The 19,888-nt window shown below is 35.8% G+C and overlaps 1 protein-coding gene across 1 annotated transcript in view; it reads left to right on the top strand.

Annotated features, from left to right (window-relative positions):
- LOC105060384 (anaphase-promoting complex subunit 5) overlaps positions 1-14,928 on the top strand; it is a 43,660-nt gene extending 28,732 nt beyond the window's left edge. Inside the window, exons 10-20 of the mRNA XM_073251520.1 lie at positions 912-1,166; positions 2,309-2,386; positions 2,494-2,768; positions 3,862-3,921; positions 4,040-4,107; positions 7,440-7,545; positions 7,658-7,799; positions 11,231-11,329; positions 11,409-11,673; positions 14,295-14,362; positions 14,570-14,928. Of these exons, the coding sequence (XP_073107621.1) occupies positions 912-1,166; positions 2,309-2,386; positions 2,494-2,768; positions 3,862-3,921; positions 4,040-4,107; positions 7,440-7,545; positions 7,658-7,799; positions 11,231-11,329; positions 11,409-11,673; positions 14,295-14,362; positions 14,570-14,731 (1,578 nt within the window). The 3' untranslated portion in view covers positions 14,732-14,928. The remainder of the gene's footprint in view (positions 1-911; positions 1,167-2,308; positions 2,387-2,493; positions 2,769-3,861; positions 3,922-4,039; positions 4,108-7,439; positions 7,546-7,657; positions 7,800-11,230; positions 11,330-11,408; positions 11,674-14,294; positions 14,363-14,569) is intronic.
- Positions 14,929-19,888: the final 4,960 nt, after the last annotated feature.

Below are 19,888 nucleotides of genomic sequence, written 5' to 3'. Positions count from 1 at the left end.
GTGGGATGATGTTGAGGGTTAGTGCAGATTGTAACTCTAACTATCCGAGCCATGAGATATAATGCGATTTAATGCTAACAGATGCTTAATAAATTCTCTAAGAAAAAGAAAAAGGTTTCATAAAAGAAAGAAAAATACAAGAGATAATTTGTCTACTTAATAAATACAATATCTGGGTTCGTTTTATGGGTACTAGCTACTGTTCTAGTACCTTACTAGTACAGTTGGTATGATACAATATGCTCCCTATATTGATGCAACATTTTCTCTTGTCCCACCATGGTATTGCTTGAAACTGGGTAGTATAGGTCAGTATAACATGAAACATGAAATAGGGCAGTATAACATGGTTCTGCTTGATTTGGACCAGTTTTGCTAATATACCTAATCGAACCTTGGTACTGTATTGGTATTTTACTGTTACAATATGGCATGCCCAACACAGAGTGGTATAGGTCAGCATGGTGGACCTGGTAATTAATAATATGTTCTATACAATATCAATAAATTCATAACTATGTTCTTTAATTAATAACTATTAATAATACATTTGTATTTGAATTTATACTGGGTTTATTCATGCTGATCATGAGCTTGTGTTTGGCCCATTTATGTTTCAAGCTTGAAACACTGTCTGAAGCTCAGCTCATTGGCCATTCAAGTGAGCTTTATTGAGCTGATTTTCAAACTTCATATGAGCTGCTCTGAATAGCTTGTCATTTGACAACCCTTGACTGGGATTAACATTCTTCTGTTTTAGAATTTTCGCTTTCATATTTATAGAATGATTTTAATCATTCAGAGAGGAAATCCATATATTACATGGTTGTACATCAAGCCTCAGCCAGTGTATGGCCATCTTATAGATTTTTGTGGTAAATCAAGTTTTTCTGACTATAAGCTGTTTGCAGAACAATGATGATCCATGCCTTGGTTACACATTAGCAGCCATTTGCAACCTGTTGTCTGAGATAGGCATTCCAAGCACCACTGGAATTATTGGTTCTCCATATTCACTTGGAACTAGTACTGGTCTAGGTACTCCACTATCCACCAGGCAGCAGTTACTTGTTCTTCTGAAAAGGTCACTTAAGAGAGCTGAAAGTTTGAAGCTGATGAGTTTGTTGGCTTTCAATCGTCTTGCATTGGCAAAATTTGATCTTAAGGTAAATTTCTATAACTTTTTATTGTATATTCTGCAGACTTTTTAGTTTTTAGCAATTATGGTCTTTGCTTTATACAGTCTGTTTCTTTTCTGCACAAAATATTATTTTGATATGCAAAATGTGGATGCCAGGGAACTAAATAATTGTTAAAGTTGACAGAAATTGTGTGTAGATACATCTGCATGACATGTATACTGAGAGAGAAGCTACCTTACCAGTCAAATTATGTTGCCGATATTTCCTGGTGATGCTTTTGGAAGAAATTTACAAGTTTACATGTTATGCCTTGAGGCTTGCTCCTCTACCTTCACCTCATTGAGAGTTGACATGCTTGTCTTACACCCAGTCTTGCACTAAGTTTTATTCAAGGATAAACAAATCAATGAGCCTGTATAAATAAATCTGATTACTCGTGCTTGATGCAGGAATATGATTTGTCTTGTAACTATAAGTTTCATTATTTTTAGAGTCGGTTATAATCACCTTGATCTCTTCTAGGAACACATTCAGGTATTTATGTATGTGATGTGGCACAATGGGGCTGCATTCTAGACTTTCATATGTACTGTCTGACTAGCTGTTTTGTGCCCTCCCACCACACTTGTTGTGAAAAGAAAAGAAGAAGGGAACAATTGTGCGAAGGATCACAGATATTCATCCACCTACCTACACAATATAATTAAGAATTGCTGAATTAATCCAATAATGATGGAATATCTTTCTGGAAGCCAACTCAACGTATATTCTTAAAACATGACTATTAAAAGATGGGATGAGGTCTGGATCCCAGTTGCCTCCTCCTTTTTGTGGAAGTTAAAATTTTAAGATGTTAATTACCTAGATACATTAGATTTTATAAAGATATGCGCAATGGTATGTTTTCATAATTGCTTCTCCACTTTACTGACTGCTGCATCAGGACTTCAGAATAGGTATCACAGTTTTTGGAAATACTTCTTAAATCATTTTTTATTGAATCTTGATTGCTCAGAAACACTAATGTCTGAATGGGCTTCTTGTAGTCAGAATATATCATGATTTTGTGTCACTATGCTTTCAATAGATATATCTTTCTTATATTTTTCACCTTATTATGCATTGGATTTTGATCCTTTCCCCCTTAAATTGGCTTAATTTTTCAGCATGTGAAAAGACCGTTGCTATCTTTTGGTCCCAAAGCTTCTACAATGCTTAGAACATGCCCCACTAGCATTTGCAAGGTAAATCAGTTGATCTCTGGTGCTTGCTTATGTCCCATCATGAAAGCAGATAGACCTTGGAAATCCTTGCAATAATTTTCTCTTTCTTGCTAATGGGTCTATTGCAGGAACTGAGGTTAAGTTCCCATGTGTTGAGGGACTTTGGATCAGATGGGTTATCGCTGCAGACTGAAAATGGTGCTTTTAGCACCTCATGGCTTAAGAACATTAGAGTTGCTACGAATCCATGGCTTAAGAACTTAAGCAAATTGAGGAGCTCATTATCAAATGATTTTGATATATTTCAATTTGATGCGCAACCAAGTCCAATACCTGGATCTATTTTGCAATTAGCTGGCGCATCATATTTGCTCAGAGCTACTTCCTGGGAGCATTATGGCAGGTAAGACTGCCTGCTTTCTTCTCCAAAATTTTTTCTTCATGCTCACCGGGATGACTTATGTATTCACTGCATTAAATTTTGTACAGGGAGGGGATCCTTCAATTGTTATTAATCTTGTCTTCTGCAGCATTAGTGGAGCTGGAGAAGACACATTTCCCCCCTTTTTTTTTTTGGAGAGCAAGGGGTTCAATTTCACATTCTTTAGGGTTCCCAGGGTGTGAACTTAGTTTCAGGATATTTCTTATATAATAACAATATGAAGTCTTAATGAATCACAAGGCATCTTTTGGGTAGTGCTTCAAGTTAACCAAGTCCATCATGAAACAGTTCAGGCTTGGCTTTACGAGTGGCTCGTGTAAGGTTGTTCAAGTGGCACACAAGCTGATTGCTGGCCTTGTTTTTGGGGCTTGGGTAATAGTTGAGCCAAGGTTGAATGGTATCCTGTTTGTGATAAAAAGGCTGACCTGAGAATTTGCTTGTTTGAGTGGTTTACAAGCCAGGGTTGAATGCCTCCTTGATATGACTAAATGGACTTCACAATACAAATCTCCTTCAGCATAGCTTAGCTCATATGTTGTCCTAGTTTAAGGGGTTTTACACCATAGGCAATATGGGAGATGAACTATGCCCTCAAATAAAGAGTATCTTCTATACTTCATCATTGATCTCGCTTCATATACAAACTGCAAGGAAGTTTCTTGATTATTCCCATTTTATGGATGATAACTTTGTAGACTAATCTTTGTTTTATTTATGTGTGGTACGAGTCATCTAATTCTTAGTATAATGTGTAATAGTGAGAAAGCAGAGGCAGAAATTTCAATAATGCATTTCAGAAGGGACAAGCATAATTGTAATACATACAATCTGTTAAGGCATATGTGACAGACTATCCTTTTTCAGAAGGAACAAGCTCAAGGGATCAAGTTTTATTATTTTTTCCTTACCCTTACCATTCAATAATTGTATAATCTCAATAGCTATTTCAATTATCTAAAATGATTTCTAGTTTCTGTTATTTTAATTTCAAAGACTGCCAACTGTGTCATATTCTGTATCTCAATGTTTGTTAATATTTTATTCACTTTCTTAGTGCCCCACTAGTTCGAACAAATGCGTTGGTTTATGCAACCTGTTTTGCTGATGCTGCAAGGTAATTAGTGTTTGGCGAATTCTATGATACTGGTGATATTCCTTTTTCTTTTCACTGTTAGTCCAGCTGAAGGCTTCAGACATTCAGCACGACTATGACATTTATGTTCGTGATACAGTTTGACAGAGTTATCACTGGCATATGCCAAGCTTATCCAACATCTAGCCGTATTCAAAGGATATACAGGTCAGTTAATAAACTACTTTGTCTTAAAATCTCTCTCCTTTTTTTGTTTTCACTTTCTTCAAGTTATCCTGTTTCTTCTTATTCTAAAGTAGTTTCTTAATCTGAAACTACAACTGGAATCGGAGTAGACTTACGAGAGATATCCAAGGAATGATGTATGTGAAAACAGAAAGTGCTTTTACTGATTAAGCATACAACTTTCACTTTTTTTTTTTTAATATCGAGACATGGCATTATGACCTAGAAATATAAATCATATGAATCAAACTCAATTGTCTTGTTGGGTAATAATTTTTTGCCTCAATATTTAATTGCATCAATATATTGAATCGCTTGGTTAGTGGATAATAACTGAGCTTTTACATGTAATGTTAAGGTATTTTAGTTGTAGGTAGTAAAGTGTGCTCAATATATATAATGTACGATTGCTAGTTTCTCCTGACTATAATTTGTTCTAGTGGTTCTTGATAAATGTTCAGTAAGATTTTATTGGTAAATTTAATATATTTGAGGTTTACCTAATGAAAGAAATGATTGTATGGAAAGACTTTAGCATGTCAATTTAGTGCATCTAGCCATCATGTTATTTTCAAGTTGGGATGAAGCATAATCCTACTTTGGTCTTGCAATATTCAAATTAATGCATTATAAATCCTCTTCCGTTATTTCTTTCTTTAGGACTATTAGTTCTATTGCACTCCAAACTCCTCTAGAAAAAATTCTTGCCTATAACATTGCAGTGAAGGCTGAAAATATTTATCCTGTGTTTGGATGAGGTTATGATTGGAAGGATGAATAGTCTCCATCTCATAAAGTTTTAGGAAGGATGGATGAAAAAGAGGCATTGTCCATCTATCCTAGCCCACTAATGTGCATCCTCCCAAATTGAGAGGATGTAAGGAAGGATGGATGGAGCATGTGAGGGGTGGATTTCTTTATCGACAAAATTATCCCTCATTAATTTTTTTAACAAAACAATAACACTTCTTCACTTTTTCATTCATTTTAATTATATATAATTTTATTTTATCTACATTATTAATCCTATGCTATTAAATTTTATTACAAATTATTTTAATTTTAGTACATAATTTCTATAATTATAAGTAAATGATTAGAATTGTATTCTATTTTTTCTATTTATATTTACTATTTTAAATTAGCTATTTGTACCAAATTAATTACCTATTTAAATTATAAATTAATTATTATTTATATAATTAATATATCAATAAATTAATTCATATACAATTAATTTACAAAATTAAATTAAATTATAATTAGATATTTTATATAATTGTAATTTGTAAAGATTATAAGTTTGTATATTACTTATAAATCGATGATAATAATATTTTTCGTCAAAGGATAGCTTAATAAAAATATCATACAAATATTATCTATCCTCTTTTTCATTCTTCTTATATCAAATAGGGGAAGAAATCATTCCTATCCATCTTTTCATGTTTCACCAAACATATAGAATATTCATCCATCCTCTCTCTCATCCATCTTTCCTTTGCTATCCATCCTTCCTCCAATCCATCCTCCATACAAATAGAGGGTTAGTGTGTGTTCGGTTCACAAGCAGAATCGGAATTAATTGGAATGGTGATCGGAATGGCCATATTCCCTAACATGTTTGGTTCATGTTTGGAATCGGAATCAGAATTGGGATCAGAGTGGATGATTCCCAATGTTGCTGTTTGATTCATTTTAAGATAGGAATCGGAATCAACCCAAATTTTCACTTTTACCCTCGAACTAAAAATTTTCAAAAAATGATTTATGTCCTCTATCTTTAATATATTTATCTTATTTGACAAAGGACTTTAGATGCTGTTACAATTCAGATAAAATGTGAGGATTCTTAGATTTATTATATTTATTATTCATAAGAAACAAAATGAGATGACTGATTGAAACATGACTTCCAAGTTTAGATTGCCCTCACTTTTGTTTAGTAATTCATACCAACATTTAATGTGCTGCGGGATTGGTAGAAAAAGGATTTATTCCAAATTCAAGATGACTTGACATAAGGTATGGTATGTTTCTGTAAATGATTGGGGATTGAGCTACAATGATGTAAATAAAATCATAATCATCTAGCTTTTTCCCAACTATATGGATCAGCAGCTACGATGGTATATGTGAAGATGGCTGAGTAGCTAGCAGAGAACATTTTCTACAATATGGATCAACGAACAAAACCCAAAAAAGCCTCGTGGTAGAGTTATTATGGTTTTTGACCTCGGATCAAAAAAAAAAAAGAAAAGATAACTAATTTTTCTTTAGATGATAAAGGACTGTATGAATGAGGCCTTTTGAGAACTGTTAAATCAGCTTCCCTTTTACTCTATAGCTCCCCAATGTTAGATCAAAGAGAGGAATGTTGGCTAAGTGTTCAGCGGCATTAAATCAACATTTTTTTTAATAATGGGATCCAAGAGCAGCAAATGCTCGGTGATGTTAGCCAAATGATCAACAGGGATAGCAGGATCCTAAATTCATTGACACACACACACACACACACACATATATATGTATGTATGTATGCATGCATGCATGCATGTATGTATATGTATGTATGTGTGTGCGTGCATGTATATATGTATATATGCATGTATGTATGTATGCATGCATGCATGTATTTATATGTATATGTGTCTATGTGTGTGTGCGTGTGTGTGTATCAATGAATTTAGCATCCTGCTAGCCCTATTGATCATTTGGATACACACACACACACATATATGCATGCATGTATATGTATGTGTGTGTATGTTTGTGTGATAAATTTTATTGATTATTATGGGTATAGATCTTAATAATTCTAAACAAAAGGATATTCAAATATTGCTTTCTTTGCTTTTCTTTCTAAACTGATTGAATATTTATTAGTTAATAATTTGCACATATATCTATATAGAGGGATGATGGTAAGTTGAGAGCCAGTTGTGAAAAATCAGCTCAATGTTTTCATGCTTTCGACCAGTTGACATGAAGTACTGCTTTGTAGCCAATACCATTTTGTTGGGAAAAGGCTTGGATGATGATGATGATGGTCTATATGAAGATCTTAACAATTATGTGGAGGGAGCTTTTGCCATCATTTGCACATCGAATTTTCATTCTTACTGTTAATTTGTTATGTTTCCTGCTCATGTCATCTCATTCAAGAATTGGCATACAGGAAGAACGGGATGTATATTATTGAAATAGCATTGTACAAGACTACGCCGATCAACCAATAAATTTCATTACCGGTTTTGTCTTAGATACTTCTTTGGACTTACAATATATATTATGCGGTGCACATTCACCTGCAGAAGCGTTTGGTGCCCTGAAGCTTGCAGAAGAAAGGTTCCTATCTGTATCAAAATCACGCATCCAGCTGCTTAAGCTGCAGTTGCTTCATGAGCGTGCTTTACATCGGTAAGCATTGTGAAGCTTTCTGTTTGGCTTCTTGATTGCATGTGGGAGACTTTGAAATATCACTTGTTAGAAGAGCTCTACATCTATTTAAAACAAGTTGATACCGATGCAGAGGACATCTTAAAGTTGCTCAGCAAGTATGTTATGAGTTTGGGGTGCTAGCCTCATCCGTCAATGGAGTGGACATGGAACTTAAAACTGAGGCTAGCCTTCGACATGCCCGTACACTACTTGCAGCCAACCAGTTTAGCCAGGTTTTGCATTTAGTTGTTTCAAGTAACTTTCACCTTCTTTCATGCAGTATCATAGTTGATTACATTGCAATTCTTAAGATGAATGCATGTCACATGTAAATTTCTATGTCGTCCAACTTTTGGGCATAGGGCTACATCATACATAGCACTATGAAGCAACAACAAAGTTGACAAGAAAGCAGACTACATTATATGTACATCTCAATTTTCTAAAGTTGGAGCTTTTAAATGAGTGCTTTAAGGGCATAATTAATGAAACAGACACATATTAGCAAGGTTGGTTGTGCTGGTACCGGGGCCTATATCGGTCGGTCGGTGATACGGTTTAGTACGTCCCCCATGTCGTGCTCGAACCGACACAACAAAGAGAGTGGGGAAGACGGAGAACTAGAGAGTGAAAAATAAAGGGGGAAGGAGAGAGAGGGAGAGGGTAGGGAGGCCATCAGAGGGCTGCGGAGGAGCAGGGAGAGGGAGAATCGGAGAGAGGAAAAAAGAAAGAGTGGGGAAGGAGGGAAGGAAAGGCAAAGGGCAGGGAGGCCGATGGTGGCCATCGAAGGGCCGCGAAGACCCCTAGATGATCGGAGGAAAGGCTCCATCCTTCGGATTGAAATAGGGGTGACTCACCCTTATTTCAATCTTTTTTATTTTTGCTGACTCACAATGAAGTCAGCAATCCCATGAGTTGGCAAAAAAAAAAGATTGAAATAGGGGCGAGTCACCCCTCTTTCCATCTGGAGGAGGGTAGAACCGCTCTTTCGGTCATTCAGGGGCCTCCCCAGCTCTCTGGTGCCACTGCTGGTCTCCCTGCACTCTCCCTCTCCCTCTCCTTCCCTCCCTCTCCCTCCTTGCTCACCCTTTCTCTCTCTTGTCCTCTCTAGAGGAGGGTGGAGCTCTAGTGGCCTTCCCGGCCCTTCCCTCCCTTCCCTCCTGCCCTCTCTCTCTCTCTCTTCCTCTCTTTCCTTTTCCCATACCTTGTCCCTTGTTCTCGCTGGTATTTTGTTTTGAATGCTGGAAGCCTGGAACCATCCTGGTTAGCCACCGATACTTTTCAACATGTCTCGAACTAGGCGGTTCAGAATGGTTCTACTGTCCGCGCCTATAAATGACATGTACATTGAGCCATATTTCATGCATAATTGTTGTTATTTATCATAGTCTGCAGGGGAATTTTCTTATGTTTTGGCTTTTGTAATTGCATGGATGCAACATAAGCCCTGGCATACTTAAATCCTACAACTCTATAATGAACAACTTCCTCACCAAGGGCATTTTACTCACCGATCATTACTAGTTAAGAACATCTTAATCTTTTATGAGACTTGGGGGTACACAGGCTACATAATGAGTATTACACTTCCTCCTTTTTTTTCCAGTCTTTTCTATTTATTTCTTCTTTCTTTTTACTTGATATCCCTTTAATTTTGGTGATATGGAAGGGCAGCAGCCCTCGATAATGAGAAAACATAACACCACTAATATCAGCAGTTACAAAAATAGGGAGAACATGGGGAAGCTCAGAGTTGGCATGAAGATCAAGCTGAGTCTGCATGCCAGCCAATCAATCAGCTGCCTGATTGGCTACACAGTGGAGATCAGTGGCTATGATGAGCTACAAAGATGGTTTGGGTTCCCAAATATCTTGAAGAAGGGGTGTGCATGTTTACTGTGTTGTTTGTTGTTCAACCAGCAAGCAACAGTAGATGAATCTCCTTCAATCTTGATTCTTTGAGATCTAGGTTGTAAACCTTTGTCATTAGGCCCTCCCATGCTGCCCTAAGCTCTGTCATTGGCACAGATGAGGTACTTAGGAAGCCATATACATAGTCTAACCCTTTGAGTCTCAAATAATAAATCTGGAACCAGCTCCATTGCCATGAATTGATCCATCAAAGTTGACCTGAATCATGTCATGGAGAGGGGACACTAAGTGGTAAGGTGACTCAGAGAACCAGTAGCATTCCAATCCCATGAAGGTGAGGCCTAGGTAGAAGAAGATGTGGCGGATAGGAATTCTGTGGATGGTTTTCATGCCAGACTAATTTTGATGCCGACTATGTGGAGGCTTCGAAGACTCTATTGTTCTGAAACTTCTATAGAAGCCACCCCACATATTACTGGAAGCATATGAGCTCTTCATTGTGTTGTTAGTTAGTCAGGAAATCAAGGAGAGAGGGCCTATCATGGAAGTGAATGGGTTCATCTCATGCCCATTCATGTGCAACACACCTTCAAGATTATGATTTTTGTTTATAGAAAAATTAGACATGTTATGTCACATCTCATTGCCTTTGCAGGGAAAGCATTTGTGGCCAAATAAAAATTATCGATACATCTTTGCTCTTAGATCAATTTGATTTAATGATGTAGTTTAGCAAGACAAGGCTGCAGGTTAATGCACAGCTGACATAGGCAAATTCATGATATTTTATCTTCCTTCCAAGGATTGAAATACATGTACCAAGGATGGTACTGGTTTTTTCCAGGAATGCTAAGGTACAAACATGTTTTGTACTGGCTACTGGGACTGTGATGTGCATTAGTACTAGTATGTAAATTTGAGGTTTGTTTGCTTTCTTCTTCATTTCCAATCTTTTTTAAGTTTTGATATGTAATATGTATATTAAGTCAATGCTATTTTTTTGTAATGTATAATATGGATATGGATTAATTGAAGTTTATTTGTTTGCTTGGCATTTGTTGTCTTGTAGCACAATTAACTCTTATAAAGAATTTTCTCTAGCACAAGGAATAAATTTTGTTCCCTTGCACAAGGAATAAATTTGTTGCCCATTCCCATGCCTTAAGAAAATACCAAATTACCATCCCAATGTTCATGGCTGCATACTAGTAGACACCAATTGGGACGGCTGGCATGTAACAATTGTGCCTGTTTCAGTGCTCAGCACCTATCTTGTTGCCCTTTTTGCACTGGAAGCATACAATACCAATGGTGTTGTTCCCTCTTGGTGGCATTTAAATCCATGCTAGCTTCTGCTGGTAATTGATTTCTTAAATTGGAACATTCACCAAAAGCACTCATGTTCAAAGACTATCAATAGTTGATGCTCTTTGTTATATTTCATTTTCAGCTATTTTCTTTCTGACAGGCATCTTTCGGAACGTCTGCTTTGATGGACACTAGAAGAAAATGAAGATAAAAATTGTCTTTTTTTTTTCTGCACACATTTAGACATGCCATAATGTATGCTTTCTGAGGTTATATTACATGATGTAATTTTCTATATAGTTATTCCTCATTTTCTAGAGCTGTTAATTTGTAAGGTATTTGATTTGATAAAAAGAATTCATAATGATAATTTAATTATGTAAATGAGATTTCACTATATTTGATGCCTTTCTTGCTGTTTAATTTGCTTATATTATACAACTAACCAAGTTGACACTGTTATTGTAAATGAAACTATTTTCAGGCGGCAGCTGTGGCACATTCTCTTTTCTGCACTTGCTACAAATTCAATCTGCAGGTTGAAAATGCTTCTGTTCTTCTGCTGCTTGCTGAGATACACAAGGTAAAGGATAATTTGTTTCTTTGTGCTTTGTTTGTGATAAATGAGAGTGAAATCTTGTTTTTCCCATTTCTTTTGTCAGAAATCAGGCAATGCTGTTCTGGGGATCCCTTATGCCCTAGCAAGTCTGTCATTTTGTCAATCATTTAACCTAGATCTTCTTGAAGCATCTGCGACCCTGACACTTGCTGAACTGTGGCTATCTCTTGGATCAAGCCATGCAAAGAGAGCATCAACCCTTGTACATAGGGCTCTTCCAATTATTCTGGGTCATGGAGGCTTAGAGCTACGTGCACGAGCAAATATTGCAGTTGCAAAATGCCATTTGTCAGATACAAGCTTTTCAAGTAAATTACTCTGCATCTTTTGTGTTATATGGTTGGTAGTAGTGCATTTACATTTGTTTGAAGTAAAATATTTGGTCTTTGACCTTGTTATGTTTGCCATTTTGGCAAGTAAGGCTTCTTATCGGGGGCAAAGCTGAGAACAGTGGATTATAACTAGCATGGTCCCTGAACAATTTTTTTTGTGATAAAAAAATGTTAAACAAGGAGGGAGAATGCATGGAACCTGAACGTGGTTATCTCAAAATGTGAGGTGGGATCTAGGTTGGAAAACATAGAGGCACATGAACACACACACACCACACACACATACATACATTATTTAAGGTCTGTTAACATTATTTAGCGGAATCCCCAACCTTGCTCACCTTCAATCTCCCACCCTCTTCCCAACCACAACCAACCAGTAAAGAGAAAAAAGGTAATAATACATACATACATACATACATCATTTAAAGTCTGTTAACATTATTTAGCGGAATCTCCAACCTTTCTCACCTTCAACCTCCCACCCTCTTCCCAACCACAACCAACTAGTAAAGAGAAAAAAGGTAATAATCTCTACATATACCCTTCCTTTTTCTTTTTTATGTGTCCATGCTTGTCATGTCCCTTTCAAAGGAAAAAAGAAGTGTTTTATTTTTAGGGGTACTTGAAAAAAGAGGTGTACGTATTATCTTTGCTCAACTCCCTGCCTTCTTAGCATTTTAGATTTCAGGGTATTGTGGTTTGGCTCCAAGAATGCAATGCAACATCTTTAATTGAGATATTTAGAGCCTAAACCTGTTGTAGTTCAATTGCTTGGGTGTATCGAAGCCTTCTCTAACATTCACCCTCAGCTTTCATTCAAATTCTAAAACTAGAAATTTGCGTATGTGCATATGCGTACATGCTTTTTTTCTTGAGGATTTATAGATGCTTCATTTGCTTAATTTCTTATGGGTTAGTTGAGTTTTTAGTGATAAGCAATTCTTTTGAGCTTTAAATTATTTCTCAAAACACCTAATGCTTTGTTCACAAGGTGCATCACTATTGGGAGTTGCACTCACGGGATATTCTATATTGATGATTAGAAAAGTTTCCCAATTTGGTGAACCTTTGAATTGAAGTCCATGTAATAATCCCTTTGATGTTGCTATTTGGCATGATGAGATCTGGTGGAACGATAATTGGATCACTTGATGGATTAAAATAGTTATGTGAAATGCAGTTGTTTATGCTGTCTGAGTTTGTACTTTTTACCATTAGATGTCTATACCCTTTTTATGATCTCACCTCTTTCCAGAGTCCTTATGGGAGTCTATTCACACATGTAGGCATGTTTTTATTCTCACATTGGTTGTGGGTCGAGAGAACTTGGGTACTTCCAAGGATCCCAAGTAATACTTTCTAACTAGTTTTTTTGGGTTTGGGTTGTTATAATTGAAATCAGAGCCAAACTTGTGACCTGTGGCTAGGGCCCACTACGATATGGGCCCTTCAAGAGTTGACAACTAGTTGGTCATGGTATTTCTGGTTCTTTTTGAACCCTTCGATTGTGAGAATGCCAGGTCTAAGAGGGGGGGAGTGTGTGAAGACTCATGTGGATGTGCGTTTAGTCCCACATTATTTGTGGTGGGAGATCTTGGCTACTCAAGCAAGGCCAAGGATGCCTAATTATAACTTCTGGCTAGCTTTTTCTTGGGTGAGATCCTGGATCCTTACATTAGTTATTCATATTCCTTACACTCGAAAATTTAAATGCTATTTTTTTAATAAACTTAATTATTTTACTAACATCCTTGTTAAGTTAGATACATATTTGAAGTCCATGGCATATCTAAAATTTCAAACAACCAATTTTGACGTCCTTTTTAAATCTCAGATACATTTTTGGCCCATCTCCTATCTGCTTAAGCTTTAGGGGTCCATTTGGAAGGTTTGCTGAAGATTCAAATTTGAATCCCCTTATTTATCCCCAATTATTTGTTATCCTAATTCTAGCATACTCTGATCTGTCATTTGCTATCCTCGTTCCAATTTGTTCTGCTCTTTCTTGAGTCAGTTATCCCTCCACATGCGTGGTCTCGGCCACATGTGAGTTGGGTAGGCGGAATTCATTAAACCTAATATACATGTTTGGCCTATTCCCATCAGCTTTTTTTTTTTTTGGTCCTTTGCTAACAAATTTAATCATTAATTTGTAACAAGTTTCCAAATTGATGCTTGGTATGGTAAACAAGGTATTGATACTTAATATGGGAGCATTCTTGTGGTAAGCAACCTTTGACACACAGACATTGTTGGTTCCTCATGCCCTGCTTCTTATCCACTTCTGATATATGAAATGGAAGAAAGTAATTGCCAATCTCGTGCTTTTCTTCATCATTTCTTCACACTAGCCAATCTGCATGCTGCCAATGATTAGCAGAAAATAATATTCTTCAATAGTTTCTCAAGGTTGTTAAAATTGCAGTGACTATTTCAAGTATCCGAACTACTATCATTGTTACACATATCTTAGTCCACTACTTGTCAGATTTATCTTATTTACCTTGTTTCTGATAGAAATCTTATTCGGTGATTTGCTGCATCAACTTTCATTTCTCTGTTTCTTATATTTTGACTGTCACTTCTCATTCCAGTTTCTCAGGATCCTTCTGTTGTGTTGGATCCCCTTACTCAAGCTGCTGAAGAGCTTGAAATTTTAGAGGTGAGTTTACAAGAATCAGTTATAATTCTGCTGCTATTTTCTATGTATCTGCATTTTGAGTGCCTTCATATGGTAAACATTGATATTATGTTTACATTAGTTGACCATCAAATGCAGAGCCAATCATCTTTGTTTCCTGAAATTGCAATCAGTGAACACTTATTTGTTGATTAAAATCAATTACTAACAAATTATGTTGTTATGTAGTATCATGAATTAGCTGCAGAAGCGTTCTACTTGATGGCTATTGTATATGACAATATAGGAAAGCTGGTGGAAAGGGAAGCAGCAGCAGCTTCTTTTAGGAAACATGTTATTGCTCTTGAAAAACCACAAGATGAAGAGGATCCGCTTGCTCATGGGATTTAAGAAACAACCCGTATGTTATTGTTCATGGATGTCAATAATCTTATGAGATCTTGTAGGTCCAAGCATACAGGAGTTACATTGAGGAAATGGTCCAACATCAACCAATGGCTTTATTTTTGAATGAATGATGAGAAATCACGTTAATTACCATCCAAATTCAAAATACTAGAAGCATCCTTTGCCAATACTTCTGATGATATTTTCCTGTGTAAAGATTTAAAAAATGAGGTATTTTTTTTTTTAATTTTATGCCAACAAACTGTTTTAGTTGAATCTGAATGGATGTTTGTTCTGCTTATGTTTTTCTTGCAGCAAGCACCACCAGTAGGCAGCACTTGTGTGTACAGTTGTTAGCTTGAGTAAGTTCTTTGCACATGGATTTTGCAGATTTTCCTTGCGAGCTATGTGCATTTTACTTGGCCACTCATGATTTTCTACGGACTTCAGTGTTCACCAGAAGTTCTGTCACGTATTTACAATCTTTGGTCTGCGAACCATCCCTTTTTGAAGCTCATGCATTTAAAACAATACATTTGGCCTCACCAAACTAATCCTTGTCCTTTATTTTGTCTGCTAGTATGAAAATCTGAATATTTCTTTTCACTATTTGTATTGCAACTCCTTGATTATGGTATTTCATGAGATACTGATGGTATATGGCACTGTATATTTGCCTCTGTACTTATGTTCTATACTAATTATTGTATGTCATCCTATAATTATATGTGATGGGCTGTAACTTGCTTTTTTCCCACTATCATATAGCATATAGGCTGTTCCATTCATCCAGTTACAGAAACATCCTAGTTGATGAGAGTTTAGAGGTCAGAATGGAAATGTTTTATTGTCATAATAGAGTTGGGGGTAGTATAACTTGCTAGGCTGGCTTATTGGTATGCCTGAGATCATGTAGCTACCTTGATTATCTGGACGATGTCTGATGTTCATATGGTTTAATACCATCGTTGGCCAGGGGCTCCAATCATTCTCGCTGATGTCTGTTAAAGTGTCTCTATCGTAATGGCAGATCTTCCATATCTCTCTGCTACCCTAATTTCATCTTTACTGCCTATCCCTTGATTCCTACAGATTCTATATAGATCCTCTAGACATGATATAACTCTTATCTTTGATTGCCGCTTGCTTGTAAGGTATCCAATATGAGAACCTGCGTGTATTCGTTGGTCTTGGCATAATTTTATGTCTCGTGTATGTACTTTCTATATTGTAACAAGTGCCACTGACCTCTAGTTTTCTGTTGAATGATCCTTCTAAATTTTATGTATTGCCATTTTGCCTATTTGTCTGGCAAGGAATGCAAGTTTGTGATGCTTCTTTTAAGCTTATTCTTCTGATAGGTTCAAAACTCAGTGGTGTTTGTTCTGCCAGAAAGTTGCTCAGATTGGCCCCAGCTTGGTTGGATCTTTTGTTCCAAGAGATGCTGGACTTGATTCTGATTAACTCCAGCCTTTCTTTTTATTCATTTGTCTGGCAATGTTAGATAGGATGCAGAGTGGTAAGGTTTGTGAAACTAATTAATTGTAAAAGTTTAGATATTTATGTGAAAAACTGGAGATCCTGAACACTGAAATGATAATCATGGATGAGTCCTGCTGCACCCATTTATAAAACTAATCATAAAATTACATTATTTTTTGAGGTAATTTTGTTTCAGTTTGTGAACCGAGAAAGATGACCAGCATCCTAGAAGCCAAGGTCGACTCTAGAGTTGCAATATGGATTGGGTTAACTTGATCCAAATCAAATCTAATCGATAGTCATGGCCAGTTTGGACCGGTATGTATCTCTGGGTTGGTCTTGCTAGGAAAAACAACAAGCAAATTTCTAGTCTGATCAGATTAAAGAGTTTATGAGGCAGCCGGATCAAGTCATCCCTGAGGTAAGGTCTGACGTGATTATCATAAAATTCTCAGGGCAATGATCTGTAATCTGTTTCTAACACTTTATAAAAGGAGTTCACCAAGAAAAAAGAAAAAAGAAAAAAAAATCTGTCTTAGGGAAGCTCCTTACATGATTATTATTAATAACCTATAAAGTGTAAAAGTTTTATTCATATTCTAGTAATTTTTTTTGTCTATTTTGTTTTGGAGGAGAATTGTTGGGGAAAGGATGTTGTCTTTCATGTTTTGGCTTCCTTGTAGTTGTAGGTGTAACTTAGCTGCCCTTGATTCAGCTTGGGTGTCGTCAAGCATGACTTGAAATTAACTTTTAAGCTAGAAAAGAGAGATTGAGCTTAGATTGTTTGTTATTTGATTGAGCTTAATTAAGCCTGCTCTTGAAATGATACAAAAGCAAGCCTTCTTTGAGCAGCTTGATAACATCTATTGAGTTAAAATCAGTTCAAGCGTCCATCAAACTTGAATTGAAATTGGTTCATGCTTTATTCAATCTCTGTTCAAGCTTAAATCAATCTTCAATAACGCTGAGTTCCAACTTGATTCAAGCTCACTTCATGTTGGTTCAAGCTTCATTTACTAGTTAATTGTATACAAATTGAACTAAGGATAGTAGTTGGATTAGATCCAGTGGTTAGTTATATATACTGACTAATATATATTGTGATATACTTTATTAGTTGCAAGTCTTATGAAGCCATGTCTGACCAGGCTAGGTCTTTTTCAGGCTTGGCTTCAAATTGATTTGGAGCTTATGAACCATACTTGAGCTTGAACTTGTTACATTCAAAATGAACTTGATTTGAGCTACTCAAGTTATTTCATACCTCTACTTGTATTGAGGTTTTATATCTTCGAACAGATCAAATTTAGCTTAGTTAATTGGCATCCCTCTCCATTTGGACGAATCTTTTTTGAATCTCAGTGATGGCATTCCAATCATATTTTTCAACAAAAATAATAAAAAGAAAAATCCATAGGAAGCATGTTTTAATTCATTGACTTGCATGGTATAATTAACTTGAATATCCAAGAAAAATCATATTGAAAGAGAATGCAATACGAGAAACATTGCTAAATTTTGACAAGAAATATTACTACACTATGAAATGAATTGGATGCATCATTTCTGGAATATTAATTTGCTCATCCATTTGTATTGTGTCCTAAGTTGTACCAATTCATAATATATTTTCAATTTGCCAAATTAATTAACTATCCATAACTTAAGAGACTAGGAACTTTCTATTCTGGACGACTTCGTTTTTGCTTTAAGAACGGTCTCTTTCCCCCAACCCCCCAACCCCCCCCCCAAAAAAATCTCCAATCCTTATCAACTCAAATTAACAGGAACTAACTATTGTGTTGACCTAAATCTACTGTTGCAATATTGGAGCGTTGTTGGATACCAAATTGGTTCTGATCTAGGATGGCATCAAGAAAGAATAATGCCAATATCCATGAGCAACCGTTATTGCCTTGGTGGCATCCTGGTGTATTTCTCTAAATTAAGGGGTGATCTTTCAAATTTCTTTTGAGAAAAAATTCGGTCGTAAAAAAAAATTCCATTTATTTACTTGGAAGCTATCACCTTTGGTTTCCTCAAGGTTAATTTTGATGATATATTTTAAATAAAAATAAATGGGTAGAGCGAGTTTTGTTACAAAAGTATTAGTGGAGCATGAGCCATAGCAAGTGAAATTAGGTTATTTGATATTACAGTCTTACGGTAAAGCTTCGTACTATACGGGAAGGTGTATCTTATGCTATTAGAATTTTGAAGATAGTTATAAAATCGTTATTTGGGATTGTACTTTTTAAGATCGACTATCATTTGCGTCGATAGGATTATTGAAAACTGATGGTAGCTCCACAATATTTTGAAGTCAAACATATTTATAAAAAATATTGTTAGATGCTACTACTACTGAATTTGTTTATATTTTACTTTTTGATTTCCACTGATGTTTTTATTCTAGATTATTTAATAAATCTAATTTTATGAAAAAATCAAGAAGAAATATTATTGCTGGCATCTTCCCTACTCCAAATCCGCTTAGTTTTTTTTCTCTTCTTACAGCCCCTCTCTCCCTATCTTTTGAATTCTTGGGTAATTGGGGTGGTTCTCAATTCTGAAATGAGTTGGTGTTTTTTCTCTCTTTTTTTTTCTTGATAGTTTATAGGGTAATGTGCAAGGAAGAAATGCAGAATGCTTTTTTGCTACTTTGATTAATATTTTAAACTGCTCGAGGTCAATTTTTTTTGAATTCTACTTCTTGAAATATTATATTGTGATCATATTACACGTTCTTTCTATGATGGCAAAAAAAGGTGTACATGCATCTGAAAACTATAATTCAAGAGTTTTAGGGACTCGATGATTGTTTGGTTACGGCTAAGGGCTTATGGCGGATGTAAGGTATTATTCTGTTCAGATCATGAGCCTTATGATTTTGCTCATTTTGAATTTCCTCTAAAAGATGCTCACATGGGTAGATGGTCCTTTCGATATAAGATAAAATTTTTCTAACTCACAATCAAAATGAGATTAATGATATCTTTTTTGTACATCACAATAGATTTAACAATATAACAGAAGTCTTAAGTAATCCTCAAATCAATAGTTAAGAACTATTCATTAGCTTTGGACTACTTCGATGATACTCTAACCCTTTAGTACTTAATTTGAAACCAGATTTGCCTTGATATGGGATTAAACATGTGTCAAATTTGAGAGGATAACGTTAATTCGTTCTGGATCTACAGATTCTGTTTCTGAGAATTTGATGCCGACAAATCAAGATGGAGGTGCATAATTTTGGAGAGCACAATTTCATGTTCAACCTAGGTAGAAGGAGCACAGATTTCTACTGACTGATTGAAAAAAAAAAAAAACACCAAAAAAATGGATTTGATATCAGACCATATAACCCGACCTCAAGCTGTAGAACAGTAAGGCTCTGGATTCATGGTATCTTTTTCTTAGTACCAGTATTACAGCTCTTTCTTAATCATCAAAGAAACCCCCCTCCCTTCTAAATGAAGAGTAAATCACAAGCTAAGCTAGCATCTGCAGTGAATTACTTCCTAAAATGTCCAGATGTATCATAAATTATTGTCTCACAAACAAAATAAACAACACATCTTATTATTTCCTCTTATCATTTACATCGTCCACACTAACCAACATATTTAAACAAGAATAAAAGAACGAAATGATTCAAATAAGAAACCAACATGG

Source organism: Elaeis guineensis, chromosome 2 (assembly GCF_000442705.2).
Source record: "Elaeis guineensis isolate ETL-2024a chromosome 2, EG11, whole genome shotgun sequence".
Lineage (NCBI taxonomy): Eukaryota > Viridiplantae > Streptophyta > Magnoliopsida > Arecales > Arecaceae > Elaeis > Elaeis guineensis.
This window is presented reverse-complemented; position numbering and strand designations above follow the sequence as displayed.